The sequence below is a fragment of the Leopardus geoffroyi genome, chromosome C3 (assembly GCF_018350155.1).
Source record: "Leopardus geoffroyi isolate Oge1 chromosome C3, O.geoffroyi_Oge1_pat1.0, whole genome shotgun sequence".
In the NCBI taxonomy this organism is placed as follows: domain Eukaryota; kingdom Metazoa; phylum Chordata; class Mammalia; order Carnivora; family Felidae; genus Leopardus; species Leopardus geoffroyi.
Genome location: NC_059338.1, coordinates 38,849,196 through 38,869,077, shown reverse-complemented (window position 1 = coordinate 38,869,077; position 19,882 = coordinate 38,849,196). Strand labels below are relative to the sequence as shown.

Below are 19,882 nucleotides of genomic sequence, written 5' to 3'. Positions count from 1 at the left end.
TTTTCACTTCCTCATGTGACGTTAACCGGCAGGAAGGGAGTGAAATCATATCCTTCTGAGCCCTCTTACATCGATTCTTGCTTGTTTTCTGGGACGAGCTCTCTGGGGCTGGAATAAGGGCACTCCTTAGTTGTTTTAGTCAGTATAACAAACACTTACTGGGTGCACATCTCCTGTGCCAGACAGCCCACAGGTGGGGCTGTGGAGCCAAAGATGAAGGATCCAACCCTTCTCTGGAAGTCTCTCGGGGAGACAGACTCAAAGTGGACACAATATGATCAGTACAGCAGTTCCTCAAAAAAATGAAACATACCATTGCCATAGGATGTAGCAAGTCCACTTCTGAGTATGTACCCCAAAGAACTAAAAGCAGGGACTCGAACCGATAGTTGCACACCCATGTTCATGGCAGCTTTGTTCACAACAGCTCCAAGGAGGAAGCAACCCAAGGGTCTGCGGGTGAACGGATACAGGAAACGTGGAGAATACATACAATGGAATATTCAGCCTTAAAAAGTTGGGAAATTCTGGGGCACCCGGGTGGCTCAGTCAGTTAAGTATCCGACTCTTGATTTTGGCTCAGGTCATGATCTCAAAGTTCGTGAGTTTGAGTCCTGTGTCACTCTCTGTGCTAACAGTGCAGAGCCTGCTTGAGATTCTCTCTCCTCTCTCTGCCCCTCTCTTGCACTCTCTCTCTTTCTCTCTAGATAAATAAATAAATAAATAAATAAATAAATAAATAAACAAACTTTTTAAAAGGTTAGGAAATTCTGACACATGCTCCATGGATGAACCTTGAGGACATTATGTTAAGTGAAATAAGCCAGCCACAAAAGGACAAATACTGTACGATTGAACTTTACGAGGTATCTGGAGTAATCAAATTCATAGAGACAGAAGTAGAACGGTGGTTGGCAGGGGAGAGGGGAGAAAATGGGGAGTTAGTGTTCAATGGGTGTTTCAGTTGGAGAAGATGAAGTTCTGGACGCAGAGGGTGCTGACGACTGAACAAAAGCATGAATGTCCTCAATGCCACTGAACTGTACATTTAGAAACAGAATGGTAGATTTGTGTTATGAATATTTTACTGCAGTTAAAAACCCCCACACTCACTATATACGTATGTCAAGCCTTACACAGTGCTGTACATCAATGGGATCTCGATAAAATGGAAAGGAACCACCCCAGTGTGATGTGTACTGTCAGAGAGGTAAGCCCAGCGCACGCAGGGAGAGCAGAGAAGAGGTCATGTGGTGACCATGCCAAAGTTAGTCTTGTGGGACAAGCAGAGTCGGCCATGTGGAGAAGAGGGAGTGAGGAGGGTGCAGGAAAGACCGGTCTCAAGGATTTGTTCCATCTTGATGGCCATCAGGAAAGCCTTGGGACCTAGAGGACCTGGGCTCGGAGAGGGAGGGGACAAGGATGAGGGCAAGGAATGGTCTGGGCTTTTCTAGGGAAGAGGGAGACAGCAGTGCCCAAGCTCCTGGAAGATCCACCCGGAATCCAGCCGGCTGGGCATGTGCCTACCCCACCTCTAAGAACACACCTGCCACTTGAATCCGGCACAGAACTTTGGTACCATGATTAACCCCTTCAGGGTCAGCAAGGCCCCCGAAATTGCTGCCGGAATTAGAAGATAACTTGGAACCAAAGGTCTATCTCTCCGGCAGGCATGTGAGAGTGTGCACACGCACTGAGGCAAGATCGAAAGAAGGGGCTCTCCGTGAACGAATCCTGAACAGTGGCCTCACGTCAGACGAGAGGAAACAAGGCAGGACAAGACAGGGGACACAGGGCTCTAAGCAGCAGCCAAGCTGACCTGTTTCAAAGTTGCTGAAGTGCCATTTGCCTCCCAGGACCTGCAGAGGGGCCTGTGGGAGACACGGACATCTGACTCAAGCCATGTCCTTCACTGTGCTCGGGAGAAAAGTGGGCCACAGGGGTGCTGACAAAGAGCAAAGGGAAAAGACAAAGATGCTGTAACTTTTAGAATTCAGGTCTGGGTTTCTTGTCTGTGTCCAAGAGTCAAATTTCCCTGAGTTCAGCAGCGCGAGCCATGTTTCTGCACCCTTCCCACCTCCTCTGCCCTTTTCTAAATTTTTTTTTTTTTCAACGTTTATTTATTTTTGGGACAGAGAGAGACAGAGCATGAATGGGGGAGGGGCAGAGAGAGAGGGAGACACAGAATCGGAAACAGGCTCCAGGCTCTGGAGATCGTGACCTGGCTGAAGTCGGACGCTTAACCGACTGCGCCACCCAGGCGCCCCTCCTCTGCCCTTTTCTAAAACGTCACACCAGTAAGAACGAGGGAAAACCAAGAGCCACTGTCCCCTCATTTGGGCTGGCCCAGACACCAGTCACAGGTGTATCCCTCACAGTCCCTAAAGATTTAAGTAATCCCAGTAATCCAAAATCGTGTTTGGGTTTATACAATTTGTGCAGGGACACGGCTACTGTGTAAAGCAAGGTGACCTCTGTCCAGGTACACCCGGACACCCGTCAGCAGAGTCTGAGGGTAGCTGGGCCACCTAGGGAAGGGCCCGTGCTCGTGCTCTCCCTCACTGATCCCTCCGGCAAATCCCCAACAGCTGTTCACCCCCATTAAACTTGCAGGGGGCTGTGCCCAACAGCTGTGGCGGACTCCTGCCAGAAAAGGGCCCTGGGCCATCTGCTGTCCCCACCCCGTTCTGCCCTCCTGCTGGGCTCCCCAGCACACGTTTCATCTCCTTTGTGAGGAGCAGGATGGAGGTATGACAGGAGAGTGGGGCAGGGCCTCAATACGGCTCAAGTTTCCATTTTTCAAATGTCAGCCTGGGCACCTGTGGACAATCGTACTTCAGACGAGGCCTGGCCAGTGTTCTGCAGGCTGCAGACGGCCAGAAACTGCCCTTCCCGTGAAAATGTCCAGCAGACTGGGGCGCCTGGGTGGCTCAGTCGCTTAAGCGTCTGACTTCGGCTCAAGTCATGATTTCACAGTACATGGGTTCAAGCCCCGTACCGGGTTCTCTGCTCTCAGCACAGAACCTGCTTCAGATCCTCTGTCTCCCTCTCTCTCTTTGGCCTTCTCCAGCTTGCGCTCCCCCTCTTTCTCTCTCAAAAATAAATAAACATTAAAAAATTTTTAGAAAACATCCAGGAGACCAAACCAACAGACTGCACCTGTCCTATTGTCCCCAGTCCGATTTGGGAGTCACCTGTCCTTCTGCTGACTTTGGAATCTTCTTCTCTCCTGGTTTTCCTTCTACCTCTCTAACTTTTCTATCACAGGCTCACCGTGTCCAACCAAAGCAAAAAGTACTGAGAATCCATCCTTGATCTTTTTCTCTTCTTACTCCTTGAACAGCAGCTACCACCCCCTAAATACTCACAGCTCCCAAATTTCTACTTCCGGTGCAGACCCCCGTCCTGAGTGCCACACTCTAAACACCCCCTCCCTCAACAACCTACAGGTGTCTCAGATGGGACATATTCAAACCCGAGCTCATCTCCCCCTGAATCCACCTCTCCCCATTACATCCTTCCCTTGGGCTGCAGCACACTTATCCGATCACCCAATTTTCCAAGCCCGCAATGTGGGCTCATTGCCTCTGTCTCCTCTGACTCTTACAGCTACTCAGCCCACAAGTGGTGCCAATGATTCCCCAACTCCTTCCTCCACCTTGATGGCTCCTGGGCAGAAGTATCTCACCTCTCTGTATCCCTCATCCATCCAGCCCATCCTCCACAGACCGTCACCCAATCTGGAATCCAGAAAGGTGTATTGGTTGATTTCTTCCTCATCAACTCCTGCCCTCATTTGACCTCTAAATCCTGTACATCCTGTCTCCTTGATGTCCCCTCACACCTGCTTCCATGGCCAGGACCATGGTTCAAGCACCACCGTTTCTCTCAGGGAACAGCTCAGTCTGCCTTTCAATCTGCCCTAAGAACCACCTCTCTAAAGAACATGCCTGGGGGCACCTGGGTGGCTTGGTCGGTTAAGCGTCCGACTTCGGCTCAGGTCATGATCTCACGGTCTGTGAGTTCGAGCCCCACGTCAGGCTCTGTGCTGACAGCTCAGAGCCTGGAGCCTGTTTCAGATTCTGTGTCTCCCTCTCTCTCTGCCCCTCCCCTGTTCATGCTCTGTCTCTCTCTGTCTCAAAAATAAATAAATGTTAAAAAAAAAAATTTTTTTTTAAATTAAAAAAAAAAAAAAAAAAAAAAAAGAACATGCCTGAGCGTGTCATGCCTCTGCTCCAGATCTTTCCCGTGGGCTTCCCATTGCCTTCTGGAGAAAGTTCCCACTTCTCAGCACAGCCCTCAAGGACCTAACCAGTCTTACCTGGGACCATCTACCAAGTTCACGTCTTTTTGCATTTCCTTGGTTAGTGCCCCCTTCCAGCTGTCCAACCCAAAGGACCACAAGTTTCTTTGCTCTTGTACCAGATCATGTTTTATTGCCATCATCACTAACTAAGTCAGTGCTGTCACAACTTTTCTGGACCATATTCCCCTTAGGCCGGGCCAGGAGTCTGGGGAAAATGGAACAGAACGTATGGGAGAGACCAGACCCTTGTTTCAGCTCTATGTTCTGCGGAGTCAGGACTCTACGCCATTGCTTGGTCTCCTCCACAGTCTACTCTTAGAATCTTCCCCAGAGATGCATTTGGATAATCCTATTTCTCCTGAGTGTCTATCCTGTTATAAAGCCAGATGAATGCAAAAGATAATGATACACACTCTCTCTCCAGTCCCTCTAAGTTGGAATTCTCCTTGTGCCTAGTGGATGTGGCCTGAGCTGGTGGTACTGGCTTCAGCTAACAGGTTACATAGACAATGGTCCCATCAAGCTCTGATTTGGTTCAACTCCAGAAGGTGAAAGTTAAAGAGAGGCACCAGGGGAGCTTGCCAATTTCCCCCAAGGAGACAATGGGCATCATCTCTGCGAATCTAGGACAATGAAGGCACAATTGGCCTCACTCTGAGGCCGCCATCTATGGAGTAAACTTAAGCAAACATAACTCAAAGGATACATGCCCAGGATGACAGCTTCAAGGCATTTGATAGGCAAGGACTCCCGAGTCATTTCTTTTGCTGTTTCCATTAACCTGTAGGATAGAGCACAACAAAGCATCTCAGGACTCGTTTCATCATGCAGTCAGTCCGTCTGTCAATCCGTCAGTGTGCCTGTCTCCACATTAGGTGCCATGCAGGATTGCAGAGAAAAGGGGAGAGCTCGGCGTGGAGGATGGAACCAAAGCACATCTGCACTGGCAGAACTAAATTCTTAAATTCTCCACTGCTCTCTCCAAGAGTTAGTTCCTGGAGGTTAGTGCCCATATTCCCCAGCATCCTCCCAAGGGGAGGGCAAGGGGCATTACACAGGACAAGGGGCTTGACAAAGAGAAAGTAAAAGACACCACAGAAAACTAATTTCACACGCCTCCCCCATCCCTGGAAGAGTTAGTCTCCACCATGGAGCTTAGCTGTCAGAGTGGCCCAAGCCCTAGCCCCACCTCCAACCTGGCCCCAGGGCACCCCCCCCCCAATCCCAGTCCCTTACAAACTGGATATTTGAGCACTGGGATACAGGGATAAAGAGTGAGAGAGGGAGCGGGCAGCTTTCAAGTAGGAGAGACGTCACCTGGCCCACAGATCATGCACCACTTACCCACTCAGCGGTCTCATTTTCCTAATTTCAAAGAACTGGGTCCCTGTATGATTGTATCTGTGTGAAGTATGTAAAGGGAAAGTGACAGAAAACTCCAAAGGCCCCAGCAATCCAGCAGAGGAAGCTGTACATTGGTTTCTCAAAGGGATAAAGTAGTAAGGGGCTTTCCAGAAAGTGTTCAGCGGCCAGAAGGTAGCCAAGAGCCTCTTACTCCTCAATGTCCTGCTCTGAAAATCCAGTTTCTAACTCAAGCCCCCAAACAGCTTGGATCTTTATAATAGCTATTTCAATCTGCTCTGTATTCTGCTTAGGGGAATACATGTCTCAGTTCACCTACTAGACTACCAACTCTGAGAGTTGGGATCATTTATTGATTATCTTTATATAACCCGTAATGCCTGGCACAAGCCCAACATATTCCAGTTAGCAAATATGATTAAATGCATGAGGAATAAATGAATACATGGGTAGACAGACAGAAAAATGGGTGGATTGGTGGAAGGGTGGATGGATGAATGGAAGGAAGGAAGGGTCGAATTGATGAAATGGAAAGGTGGGTGGGTGGAAGGATGGATGGATGGATGGATGGATGGAAAGAATGAATAGAACGGAAGGGTGACTGATTGGAAGGGTGGATGGATGGACAGATAATAGAGATGGATGGATGGATAGAAGGAGTGGATGGATGGATGGATGGATGGATGGATAGGTAGGTGGGTGGCTGGATGGACAGATGGATGGATGGAATGGAAGGATGACGGATAGAAGGGTGGGTGGGTGGTAGGGTTTCTCAATAGCGCACTGTCTCTGCAGCAAAGCTTACTGTGGAGACCTCACTTTAATTTCACTGGACTGATACTAGACAATGATTATGAAGTCTGAGAAGATGACACCATTACCCACAACTTGGGATTTAGCTGCTCGCCCAGAAAGTGTCAGGGACTGGCAAGCCTGCACCAGGTCATTCTGAAGGAGACCAAAGATTCCTTGATGTCATGCTCTCTGACACTGGATCTTGATTTTCTTCAGAGCCTGAAGAAAAGTTGCTTTACACATTTCTCTTTCCTGTCTCAAACAAAGTCCTATAGAAAAAGTGCATGTCGGGAAGATGCTAACGAACCATGAACTTGTAACCCTGGCAGCGTACATGAGATTAGATGTGTGACCCTACAGTGGTACAGGCAGTGGCAGAAGGTGGCACCAAGCACCTAAATGCCCTGCACACCCTCTCTGAGGAGGGTGAGGATTCCCCTCCCAGCACAGGCATGCCTGACCAGTCAGACACAAGCACACGTAAGAACTACCAGGCAGGGGGAAGGGGGAGGAGGAGCTCATTATAGGCAGATTCTGGGATCCACCTCTGGAGATTCCAATTTCAGGCTAACGGTTTTATTTATTTATTTTTTTTAATGTTTACTTTTGAGACAGAGAGAGACAGAGTGAGAGCAGGGGAGGGGCAGAGAGAGAGAGGGAGACACAGAATCTGAGGCAGGCTCCAGGCTCTGAGCTGTCAGTACAGAGCCTGATGTGGGGCTTGAACTCATGAACTGTGAGATCATGACCTGATTAACCTGACTGAGCCACCCAGGCACCCCCAGGCTACGATCTTAACCCTAGATGTCATTTCCAAGTCACCCTGCCTGGGACTGTTCTGTTGGAGGTTCCAAGGTGAGAGCCAGAAAGATGATTTTAACAAGCTCACCAAGCTGGAAATTATCAGCATGAGCCATAAGAACAGCCAATAACAGTACAGGCTTGCCCAGCTATTGAAAACTGCAATATAAAAACCCTTAGAGGTAAAAGAGAAAAACGAGGGGCTAAGCTCCCAACTTCAGCTCAGGTCATGATCTCACGGGTTCGGGAGTTTGAGCCCCCCATCAGGCTCTCCGCCATCAGTGCAGAGCCTGTTTTGGATCCTCTGTCTCCTTCTCTCTCTGCCCCTCCCCCACGTGCACAAGCTTGTGCACTCTCTCTCTCTCAAAAATAAATAAACATAAAGAAATTTTTAAATAGTGAGATTCCTGGTGTAGTTAAAGTAGAATTCAGTGAGCAAAAAATCTATTTATATGCCTAGCTTTCTTTCTTTTCATAGATCTAATCTATACATCTAGCATGTAAAGTGAGACAAATCCATAATAAAATAATAAAAAATTGCCTGGCCTTCCTTGCTCAGTTCCTTATAGCTACGCGCTCCAGAAAGTGAGCTGGAGAAGAGAGCCTCTTGTAAACATCACCTTCAGAGGGAGTGACTTACTGAGCCTGAGCTGATCCTCAGAAGGTCTCTCCCCATGCAGAGAGCTTAGGGGGCACCTGTCTTTCCAGAACCCCATGCAAGATCCACTTATGGCTAGCATTCTGAAGCTGTCAGAATTTGTCCTCTCCTGTCCCCAAAGGAGCCCGTCTAGAGTCAGGGCTGGCCTGGTGCCCAATCATGTGTTCCTGTGTCCAGGACAAAGCAGTAAGAAGTCCCAAGGAACTAAATACAAGCATTGTATTGTCCTTTGCTATACTGCCCTTCATAGAAACGATGGGGTTTTGTTTTTGTTTTTGTTTTTTTACAGACTGAGAACTTGTGGCAACCCTGCATCAGGCAAGTCTGTTGGCACCATTTTTCCAACAGCATTTGCTCACTTTGTGTCTTTGTGTTACATCTCGGTAATTTTCAACAGCATTTCAAACTTTTTCATTATGATTATATTTTGTTACGGTGACCTGTAATCAATCAGTGATTATGCCTCAACTGAAACCTCAGATGATGGTCAGTATTTCTTAACAATAAAGGCTTTTTATTTTATTTCTTTAAAGTTTATTTATTCCGAGAGAGAGAGAGAGCACAATCGGGGGAGAAACAGAAGGAGAGAGAGAGAGAGAGAGAAAGAGAGAATCCCAAGCTGGTTCTGCACTGTCAGCACACAGCACGATGCAGGGCTTGAACTCACGAACCATGAGATCATGGACCTGAGCCGAAATCAAGAGTCAGACACTTAACCGACTGAGCCACCCAGGAGCCCCTAAAACTTTTTTTTTAACTTTTTTTTTTCAACGTTTATTTATTTTCGGGACAGAGAGAGACAGAGCATGAACGGGGGAGGGGCAGAGAGAGAGGGAGACACAGAATGGGAAACAGGCTCCAGGCTCTGAGCCATCAGCCCAGAGCCTGACGCGGGGCTCGAACTCACGGACCGCGAGATCGTGACCTGGCTGAAGTCGGACGCTTAACTGACTGCGCCACCCAGGCGCCCCTAAAACTTTTTAATTAAGGTATGTAGATTGTTATTTTAGACAGGTTACTGCACACGTAATATACTGACTATAGGGTGGTGTAAACATAAGTTTTATATGCACTGGGGAAACAAAAAATTCACTTGATTCACTTTACTGCCACATTCGCTCTTTTGCAGTGGTCTGGAACCGAAACCTCAAAGGTCTTCGAGATCTGCCTGTGAAAGTGTGGTCAGAAGAGAAACCACAGAGGCCACACTCTGCCTTCTTTGTGTGGTGGCTCCAAGGGCCGGGTGACCTGGAGCGCAGGATCCCAGCAGCTTGTTGGGTGCTCTCCCTCTTCCCACCCTCTCTGCAGTCAGCGATCAGGTCAGTGACCAGCATCACGGGTCAGAGAAGAGAATGAAAAAGCAGATCCTTCAAGGCAACAGTGAAAACGTGGCTGAGAATGTGCTGCAGGGCTTACGGGGAGACAGAGCCTATGATACGTAAGGCACATGCAAATTTGCCCCTATCAGGGCATTCCCAGCCAGGATCATTTTCTTTCATCTCTGGCTGGATGATCCTTGTGAAGATGGCTTCCTAGATAGAAGTGGGGAGCCAGGGGCTCCTGCATGGCTGAGTCGGTTAAGTGTCTGACTTCGGCTCAGGTCAGGGTCTCACGGTTCATGAGTCTGAGCCCTGTATCGGGCTCTCTGCTGTCAGCACAGAGATCCTCTGTGCTTTGGATCCCCAATCCCCACCTCAAAAATAAACTTAAAAAAAAAAAAAAAAAAAAGAAATGGGGAGCCGTTCTAATTTCTGTCACCTTCTGAAATGTTCTGTGAAGAGCCGGTCACCTCCAGGAAGGCTTAGCTCTTTGGGTCCAGGTCTACTCTGGTAGGGGTTTATGCTCTGGACCACACGGAGCTCCCCAGGGGCCCCAGTTTGGGGATCAGCACCAATACCAGATAGCCTGCTCAGGGGTGTCCACCTCCCCTTCTCCTATTGCTTCAGGATTCCACCGGGAAGATGTCATGCAGGGGAGTTCCTCATCTGTGACACAGGACCCGAGAAGCTAATGAAGTCATCTGCCTGCCCAAATGAGCAGCAATCGGTGTTACTCCCCTCTGGTATGTTCTTCCCTTCAGAGAAGACACAAAAACCCACAGCCACGATTCTTGCCGATAGCCCAGAGAGGAAGGGCCTCTTCCGAGGCACGTGGAACACGTGTGCAGTGTCCCAGTGAAATCTTTTCTGCTGAATTCTGTCTTTAGGGAGGAAGGACAGAGGTCATCAAAGAATTGACCTCCTGGACAATGTGCTAGGGGCTAAGGGGTCTGAGGCCGGCCTAGCTCTGAGATGCTCACTGACTCGAGCAAACGGTGTGTCCCTCCCACAGACAACTCTGTCAGCCAGCTCCCATCTGATTCCTGTCCCTGAAAAAACATCAGCAGGAGCCACCCACCCCTGCCCCCTCGTTCTTACGATGCTGCTGGTACGGCACACAGGACGGATCTAATCTTGGTTACGAACAACCCGAGCATACTGGCGGAGAGAAGGACGCAAGTCCAGCTGGTCTGAATCCAGCCTGGACCCACTGGGCTCCTCGGCACCTTTTCAAACTCACCCTCATCCCAGAGCCCCACGTATTCCTGTAGAAGGAGGCAAGGCCACCGGTCTGCCAAAGGCAGTGCCAAGTGGGCCTCTTCCAGATTGTGAGTGGTCAAGATGAAGACAAAAAAGTGAAAAGGAAAGCAAAAGAGCAGAAAGAAGCCCAGGAGGGAAGAGGGAGGAAGACAGACAGTAGAGGAAGACAGAAGGAAGGAAACAAAGATGACCGAGGAGGGGAGGTGGTGAGACAGGAGGGGAAGGAAAGAAGAGGGGATCCAGGGGGCCACCGCTGCCTCACCGCACCTTGCTGTCCTGGCCCGTACCTGCCTAAAGGGGGAAGGGTCTGACCACTGCAATTACACCCTCTATTATGGTGCTTTCTAGACACTCACGCTGGGACATCCCTTCGTGCCCGGCCTCACCAATCTTAGAGAGCATGTGCTGACCGACTGGGGACAGACCCGCCACCAGACTGGAGCTCACCATGCCCGTTCCCTGGCCGGGTCTGCCCAGTGCCTGGTTGGAAGGATACTGTAGTGTCTTCATGTAGTTCTGGATTGCCTGGAGCCAGTCTGGGATGGTCATCGACAGCCTGTAGTTTGGAACCTGGGGCACTGAAGGCTGCAAAGAAGTACAGAGAGAACTTTTTATCAAGGAGATGCTCTGGGGCCCAATTTCTGAGGGCAGGCACAGGACTGAAGGCACCAGAGAGCTGCTTCTGACAGCAGATGGCCACCTGCACAGGGCCCCCCAGACCAGCCGGTCCTTTGCCGAAGTTTTCCTTGTATGTTCCCTCCATACACACCTGCCCTGGGTCACTGTGGCTCTCTAGGGCCCTCTGTGTGTTGTGAATGTGAACACAGCCTGCTTTCCCACAGGAGCCTCAGTGTCTCCTTGAAGCCAAGGACTATGTCCTATAGTGTCCCCCACCGAGCCTGGCCCAGGATGTTCACAGAAGTGCTCCGTTAACCCTCAGAGTTTTACTGCAGGGACTGCATGTTTTCCTGCATGGCTGGTATGACCCATTATGCTCAAGGGGACCACTGAACACAAGATGAATGGTACCCTGAAAAAATGCAACATGGCGCTCCGACGTGCCATTTCTCCTCAACACCACGCCCATCGCGGCCCTTCTCCGAGTCTGGCCCACGTGGATTAGTAAAGATTCCCCTCATGCCCTGACTCTTCCCAGTTCAGTGCAGCCCCTGTGACCCGTAAGCCACCTTACCCTTTCACCCCTGACAGCTGCCAGTCTCCCTTTCCTAGTCTTGGTCAACACTCACCAGTGTCTACAACCGAGGGCACACAGTTCTAAGCTCTGTTGGGAGGAGAAAGGAGCAACAGCAAACAAGGACAGGAAAGGGAGAGGTAAGTGACTCTTTACAGGAATTTAGAGCTAAGACACCAGCTCTGAGACACCAGGCGGCTCTGAGTAACCCTGCCAACGAGGCCCAGAGCAAGAAAGGGCAGGGGCTTCCAATCCAGCCACTCCTGGGAGGCAAGGGATGATGCAGTGCGTGCTTTATTCCCCATTTCTTAGGCTCTTAAGCTTGGCCTCAGGCTCTGGTGAGCAGTGCCACCGCCAGGAGGGAAAGAGGAGACTCCTCCAGGCATAAGCCACTTAGGGAGGAGCAGAAGGGGCCCCAGGGCGGATTAGTTCATCCTAGAGAAAACAGGGAAAGGGAGGCCCTGGGGATTTAGTGCTTAGCTGATGGAAGGTGGAGCCGCCGGTGGAGAAACTTCTTGGGGACAGCGCCGGGCAGCCTGGCCGGACACCAGAGCCAGACGCCGCTGAAGGATGTTCCCCCCCTCTCCCCGACGCGGTGCTCCAGGCTCAGACCCCACAGGGATGCTGCCCCTGGGTCTGCGGCAGGTGGGAGCGGGGGAGGGGGCTCTGCCATACTTCTCCACCGTCCACACCTTTGGCTGCATTGACTTAAAACGCTACTTGACATTCTTTTCCTCTCAGTGCCTCTCTTCTCTCTTGGCTTTGCAACTGACTTCCTACTCGACAGCAACTGCCCCTCAGCAAAAGGAAACTAGTCCCACGCCCTACTTCACAGCCAAGGTGCTGAGTGTGTGTGCGCCCCCGGGAGGGAATGTAGGAGGTGCCGGCGCAAGCTTGCACAGCTGTTCTGCAAACTGCATTTTGTTTACAACGTATCAACTCAAGCCACATTCCTGTCTCGGAGAGTAATTTTTCGAGCAAAGTGATCCAATTTGACCATTTACTTACATGACCCTCCCACATGCACACACACGCGCGCGCACACACACACACACACACACACACACACACGGAGTCAAAATATGGTTCTTCCCTTGCAAACGCTAGAGGTGTCAAGCTTGTCGTTTTTTGCAGTAACACCTACGGATCGACCCATACCTGGAATTCTGTGTAAGACTGTGCCAGAGATTTCACAGGGAAGTGAGGAGAGAAGGGGAGATGTGAACATTTCTTTAGCACCTGCTACGTTCCAAGCTCTAGGCCAAGTACAAGGTGGTGGCAGGGGAGCACAGAGACAGAGGAAGGAGGGAAGTTATCCAGCATGAAGGCACAAGCATGTTTCTATACAGAAAAGTGCTATTTGTACCTACTTAATAGAAAAGATGTTAAGTGTGGGGAAATGTCCCAAAGAATCACCAGCCACCTAAGGGATCCTTGGAGGGGTGTCTGTTGGCCGGAGCCCCGCCATAGCCAGAGGGACTTGGTTCAGAGGTAGCCAGAGGGGCCAACCACCAAATTATTTCAACTCCCCCAAGCCCAGCAGAACCCACGAGAGCCAGATGGTGGGATGGGACCAGGTGGCAGCTGGTCCTCAGAATAGCAGCCCAGTGGCGCCCAAGGGCTTTTAAAAACAGCTGCCTGGTTACCTCAGCCCCGGCCGAAAGAGTGCAGGAGTGGCGGCCACATTCCCCAAGCCCCAGCTGGGGATCAGGGCTGTGGTGGGGAGAGAAGCCGAAGCAGCTGAGGGGATGATGTCATCAGGCTACAACTCACCCTGCTGTCTGGGACGACTGGCTGGGGCTCGGGCTGGGGGCCAGCTCCCAGCCAGCATCTCAGGCCACCGATGCCCCCACAGGATGAGTATAAGCCAGGTGGGCTCCTTGGTGGGTAATTAGGAGACAGACACAAGGCCCCAGTCCCTGCTCTGCCACCTAACTGTGGACCCTGGTCAAGCTGCATGACCTCTCTAAGCCTGTTTCTTTCCTGATAAAATTGGAGAGTGTCACCTACTTCAAACCTTCTGGGCTGTGAGGATTATATGCCCCAATGTATAAAGCAGGCAACTTCAGGCTGGAGCCTGGGTGGCTGAGTCAGTGAAGCATCCGACTTCAGCTCAGGTCATGGGCTCATGGTTCCTGAGTTCCAGCCCTCCATCGGGCTCTGTGCTGACAGTGTGGAGCCTGCTTGGGATTCTCTCTCTCTCTGCCTTTCCCCACTTGCGTTCTCTCTCTCTCTCTCTCAAAATAAATAAATAAATTTCAACTAAAAAGCAGGCAACTTGGAGATTGGCATTTGGTGCTCTTGAAGGCTAGGTGATTATTATTTTTTTATTATAGATTTTAAAAATGTTAATGTTTTATTTTTGAGAGAAAGAGAGAGAGTGCAAGCAGGGAAAGGGCAGAGAGAGAAAGAGAGAGAGAGAGATACGGAGTCCAAAGCAGGCTCCAGCCTCTAAGCTGTCCGCACAGAGCCCCGCGCGGGGCTTGAACCCACAAACCGTGAGATCATGACCTGAGCCAAAGTCGGACGCTTACCTGACCAAACTACCCAGGCGCCCCAGAAGGCTATGTGATTGTTCATCAACAATGTGTTTTCAGGATCTAGACTGGGGAAGCCTGGATAGTCCTCACCTTCTGAAACTGGAAAACAGAATCAGCAGGGCCTGGGTCTCTGCACACTCAGAACATCGTGAAGATGCCTTCTCACCCTGATGAAAGAGGAGAAAACATCCACTTCCTCCTGGGACACGTCCTGACCATAAGTTATCATCCTTAATTCATGAACAGTTCATACAAAGTGATAAGAAAACTCTTCAGGGGCTCCTGGCTGGCTTAGTCAGTAGAGCATGGGACTCTTGATCTCGGGGTTGTGAGTTCGAGCCCCATGCTGGGCGTAGAGACTACTTAAATTATAAAAAATAAAAAATAAAAAATAAAACTGTTCAGGCCTTCGTGGAAAAAAAAATGGCCCCCAAAGGTAGACGTAGCCCAGATGTCCAGTAACAGGTGAATGGACAAAAAGTGGTATAGGAGCACCTGCTGGCCGGGTCAGTAGAATGTACAACACTTGATCTTGGGGGTCATGAGCTTGAGCCCCACATTGGGTGTGGAGTTTACTTTTTAAAATGTAGTATAGGGGCGCCTGGGTGGTTTAGTCGGTTACACATCCGACTCTTGATTTCGGCTCAGGTCATGATCTCACAGTTTGTGAGTTCAAGCCCCAAGTCGGACTCTGTGCTGATGGCACCCAGTTTGCTTAAGATTCTCTCTCTCCCTTTCTCTCTGCCCCTCCCCCACTCATGCAGACACACACTCTCTCTCTTTCTGTTTCTCTCAAAAAAAACCAAAACATGTAAAATGTAGTATATACATAAAATGGAGTATTATTTGGCCTTAAAAAATGACATTTTGACACAAGCTGTAACATGGATGAACCTTGAAGACATTATGCTAAGTGAAATAAGTCAAGCACAAAAGAAGAAATACTGTATGATATCCCGCTTCTACAGTTGTCCCCCTTTATCCACAGGGCATACGTTCTGAGAACCCCAAGAGATGCCTAAAACTGCAGAGAGTACCAAGCCCTATATATATTCTACGTTTTTTCCTACGCATACATACCGATGATAAAGTTTAATTTATAAGTTGGGCACAGTAAGGAGATTAACAACACCAATCAACAATAAAATAGAACAAGTATAACAATATACTGCAATAAAAATTATGTGAATATCATCTCTCTCCAACTCTCTGTGTACTCACCCTTCTCGAGATATGAGATGATACAGTGCCTACATAATGAAATGAAATGGGGTGAATGACGTAGGCATTGCCATGCAGCATTAGGCTACTATTGACCTTATGACCGTAGGTCAGAAAGAGGATCATCTGCTTGCAGATCTCGGGTAACCATGGGTGACTGAAACCATAGAAAGGGAAACAGTGGATGGCGGGGGGGGGGGGGGGGGGACAACTGTATGAGGTTCTTACGTAATCAAATTCATACACACAGAAAGGAACAGGGTGATTGCCTGGGACTGACGGGAGGAAGGAACAGGAGTTAGCGTTTAATGGGTACAAAGTTTCAGCTGGGAGGAAGTAGTTCCCGAGGGGGAATGTGGTATTGTTGCACAACTGTGTGAATGTACTTAATGCATAGAACTGTACACTCAAAAATGGTTAAAATGGTAAATTATACGTTATGTATATTTACCACAATTTCTTTAACAGCCATGAAAAGACAATGCACAAAAGAAATGCAAACAGTGAATCAATTTTTGGAAAAAATTTCCAAGCTCACTAATAATTCAAGGAATGCAAAGCAAAGCCACTGCTAAATGTCACTTTTCACCTCCAGTTAGCAGAGATCTTCTGAAATGCGGACACTCAATGCTGATGGGATGCTCTTATAAAGCGCGTTGGGAACATACATTTGTACAACCTTTTTATAAAATGTCCATGGCACGCTCCCTTTTTGTCCCCCCTCCTTGACGGATCCTGAGAGTCCCTCCTCACGGTATTTTCCAGCCCTATTTCACCTGAAACCCTGGCCTAGATTTTCCATGGCCCTTCCCCTCAAGGTTCCTGTCTCCTGCCTCCTGCAACCGGCCCTTCAAGCCGCTGCCCAGCTGATGAAGGTGGAATCCAGAGGGAAGAGAGCAAAACCAGCCTCTCCACACAGGTGCTGTGCCTGTGGTCTGGGGTTGGGGGTCCTGGGAGGTGGGGGACAGGGTAGTAGTGGCACAGATGGGAAGACAGGTGTTCTAGAATAATGAAACAAACCACAGGCAAGGCTTTTGTGGTCAGGCTCTCTCTCATCCCATTCGTGGCAAACATAATTACCTGTCCAAAGAATGCAAGGAGAAGTGATGTGAAGGGACACAGGTGTGTAACTGGCATCCCCACACACACGCGAAGGGGGAAAAGGAGCCAAGGAGGCAGCCAGAACGCTTAGCATCAGTAATCTTTAACAAGAAAGAACAAGAAGAAAGCAAAGACTTTTGCTGCTCCTGTTCTGGAAAATATAAGTGCCTGTGCAGGTACCAGGCAGAAGAATCTTCTCTGTCAACTTGGAGAAGCATAGAACATCACTCATGAGCCCCGGATGGACCCCAGGCCCCTGCATCCGGGGCAGCCAGGAACCTGTTGATGGTGGCCTGGTATGGAAGTCCGAGGGTCTCAACCTTGGGCCAAGCAGGAAAGGCAGACCACGGTTCTGAATCCAGGACAGAGGAGGAAGTGAGCTGCCCGAGCGAGCTAGCGGGGGCAGGCGGGGGGGGGGGGGGGGGGGGGCTGACTGCATGCTCTCGCCTCATAGTCTCACACTTCTTCACTCAGACAAAGCTGAGTCCTATAAAAGTGAATTATTTCCCAATTTAGAAACAACATGAGAATGAGGCACAAAACCATGGGGTCTGTAAGAAACCATTGTTGTTTCCTGTCGAATCCATCCTGGTTGCCCCTTGGAGAGTCCAGCTCCAGCCAGTCAAGAAAGGAGGAGCTGTTTCCTAGCACACTGTGCTATTTTTTCCAGGCCAGCCACTCTCTCCACCTCTCCCTTTCCTTCCTCTATCATCCTCCAAGTGACCCTGCTCCTTCTCATACTTTCCCTGAAAACCCTGGCCGTCACCTAGTTAGCTGCTGACTTGGACCCAGCAACCACCAGAGGAGAGGCCTGCAGTCACATATTGGAAAGGAGGATTGCAGGGGAGGTGAGCCCCCCAGGTGGGGGTACCTGGACCTGTGAGCAGAACTTCCCACGGCTGCTAACAAAAGGTCTCGCAAAGAAGGGTCATTCAGTTCTCCTCTTAAGCCTTTGGCACCTTCCCCTGTCCTTTTCTTTTGCTTCTTGGTCCATATTCTTTTTTTTTTTTTTTAATTTTTTAAAAATGTTTTGATTTATTTTTGAGAGAGAGAGAGAGAGCACAAGCAGGGGAAGGGCAGAGAGAGAGACAGACAGACAGACAGACAGAATCTGAAGCAGGCTCCAGGCTCTGAGCTGTCAGCACAGAGCCTGATGCGGGGCTTGAACTCATGAACCACGAGATCATGACCTGAGCCAAAGTTGGCTGCTTAACCGACTGAGCCACCCAGGCACTCCTTCTTAGTCCATATTCAATTGCCAAAAAAGGTTAGTCTCTCTGAAACTTTCCAACCCTTCTACCAGCCCCCACCACTCCTCTTCTGTCCAAAGTCCTCAGCAAGACACTGGTTAAAGGAGAAAAGGGTCCAAAGGACCCAAAGGAAAAAGTCTGCCAAGCTGAGTGCAAGAACAACCTTGTACCAGACAGGAGTGGCCCCCGGAAACAGATGTTTGGAAGCCAGCCGTTCCCATCTTAGGACCTAGGTAGGGGTAAGAGTTTGGGAAACGTCAGGACCTGGGAGAGGAAGCATGTCACGATGGAGTTTGGGTGGAGAACCAGCTGTTACAATGCAACGTAAGAGAGAGAAATGTTAGGTTTTTAATTCAGGTTCAAAACGCCAAGGCCCATCCATGTTTGGCCCCAGGTTTTCCTGGCTTGGAAGGGGCTCTCCTGCAACTCTGGGTTACTGTGAAAGTACAATATGGTGTGGCTGCTATGTAAAAACAGGGTCTTGTTTTCTTTTGCTCTTTTTAAGAATACAACATTTAGCCACAGGTATAGGTCTCAGGGACTAGTAATCTGTGCTCTAAACTGCTCAGACAACATTTAGAATACTGTATTTCAGGGATCCTGGGCAGCTGTCGGTTAAGCATCCAACTCTTGATTTCAGTTCAGGTCATGATCTCACGGTTCCAGGGATCGAGCCCCACATTGGGCTCTGTGCTGACAGCGCGGAGCTTGCTTGGGATTCTCTCTCTTGCTCTGTCTGCCCTTCCTCTGTGTCTCTCAAAAATAAACATTAAAAAAAAAAAGAATATTGTGTTTCATATGTATTTATTTTAGAGGACTGTCTGGTGACAAACTAGCAAGTGTCCTGGAAAGAGGATGAGGAAAGTGTTTTGAACTGCAACTATGACACCTAAGAAACAATGAAAGGAGCTACCTGTGGACAAAGAACTAAAGGAAGATGCCGAATGACCAAATGTCACAGTTCTGAGGACCTGTTCCAGGGCACCGCTATTGTCACACAGATCATTGGAGACCTGGAGATACCTGGGTCATATCAGCAGGGATTAAAGAGTTGGAAAGAAGTTCACATGAAATCTGGTCTACTCCCATTTCATAGATGAGAAAACTAAGGCCAGAGATTCTCAACGAGTGACCGAGGACAAAAACCAGAGGTAACACAACCAGGACTAGAATTCAGTGCCGTCATTTTTACTCCAAGTCCCTTCCTTACTCCAGGAACGCCATGTCGTAACATCATCGCAAAGGAAGTCGACGTGGGTTACCCTGACTCAAAGGGCAAAACAAGAATCAATGGTGATGAGGTGTGAGGGTGAAGAAGGCGAATTTCTGTTCCACCTAAGAGTTTCCCAGCCACCAAAACCCAAATCTGGCCAGGCTGGGACAGCTCTGTAAGGTGATGAGTCCCCCCAGCCCCAGGACATCTTGCAAAAGAAGAAGGAGGGGAGCCTGGTCTCCACCAAAACAAACGTTCCTGATTCCCATAGAGAAAAGGGGTCCCCACACACAAGACCAGGAGGGACGATGAAGCCACAGTTAGAAGCAGGGCTGGTGATAAGGAGGCTGAATTAGAACGGCAGCATGGGACAGCAGGAACAGGCCTCTGTCCCCTGTGGCCACCTGTCTTCCAGGTTTAAAGGGCTCCCAGCTCCTCCATAAGTAAAGCAAGGCTCGCTCAAGTAAGGGCAAAATCTGAAGTCAGAACTGCCAGCCAAGACCAATCTTGTTCTTGTGCTCAAGGAGAGCTCAGCAAGAGTAATTACAGCTGACACTGAAGCAGGAAAGATTCTCGTTGGGCATAATGAAGATCTCCTTGACCTACTGGTAATAAAACACTAACTGACTGCAGCAGGAAGCTTAAGGGCTCTGTCACTTCCCCCAAGGGCACACACAGCTTTCCGGCCTGCAGGGCTCAGATGCTCAGATCACCAGATGCTCCAGGTTGGGGCCTCAGCCAGATGGCCTTTCAGGTCTCAGGTCTGGCATTCCTAGACCAGCCCAGGAATCTTCTCAGCCACACCAGTGTCCCCAGGGGGCAAGGGAAACCATCTGCCATGCTCTAACCCCCAGGCTGCGCAGT

General features: G+C 49.5%; 1 protein-coding gene across 5 annotated transcripts in view; it reads right to left on the bottom strand.

The window, feature by feature from the left end:
- VASH2 (vasohibin 2) overlaps positions 1-19,882 on the bottom strand; it is a 51,363-nt gene that overhangs the window by 30,403 nt on the left and 1,078 nt on the right. For 4 of the 5 annotated variants that reach the window (XR_006705715.1, XR_006705716.1, XM_045452507.1 and 1 more), the window contains exons 2-4: positions 10,998-11,086; positions 5,651-5,707; positions 5,013-5,087 (exon numbers count right to left, since the gene is read on the bottom strand). Coding sequence is in view for 3 of the 5 variants with exons in the window: in XM_045452507.1 (XP_045308463.1) it covers positions 5,013-5,087; positions 5,651-5,707; positions 10,998-11,086 (221 nt within the window). In the remaining 2 variants the exon portion in view is untranslated. The remainder of the gene's footprint in view (positions 1-5,012; positions 5,088-5,650; positions 5,708-10,997; positions 11,087-19,882) is intronic. The other variant, XM_045452509.1, reaches the window with a different exon arrangement.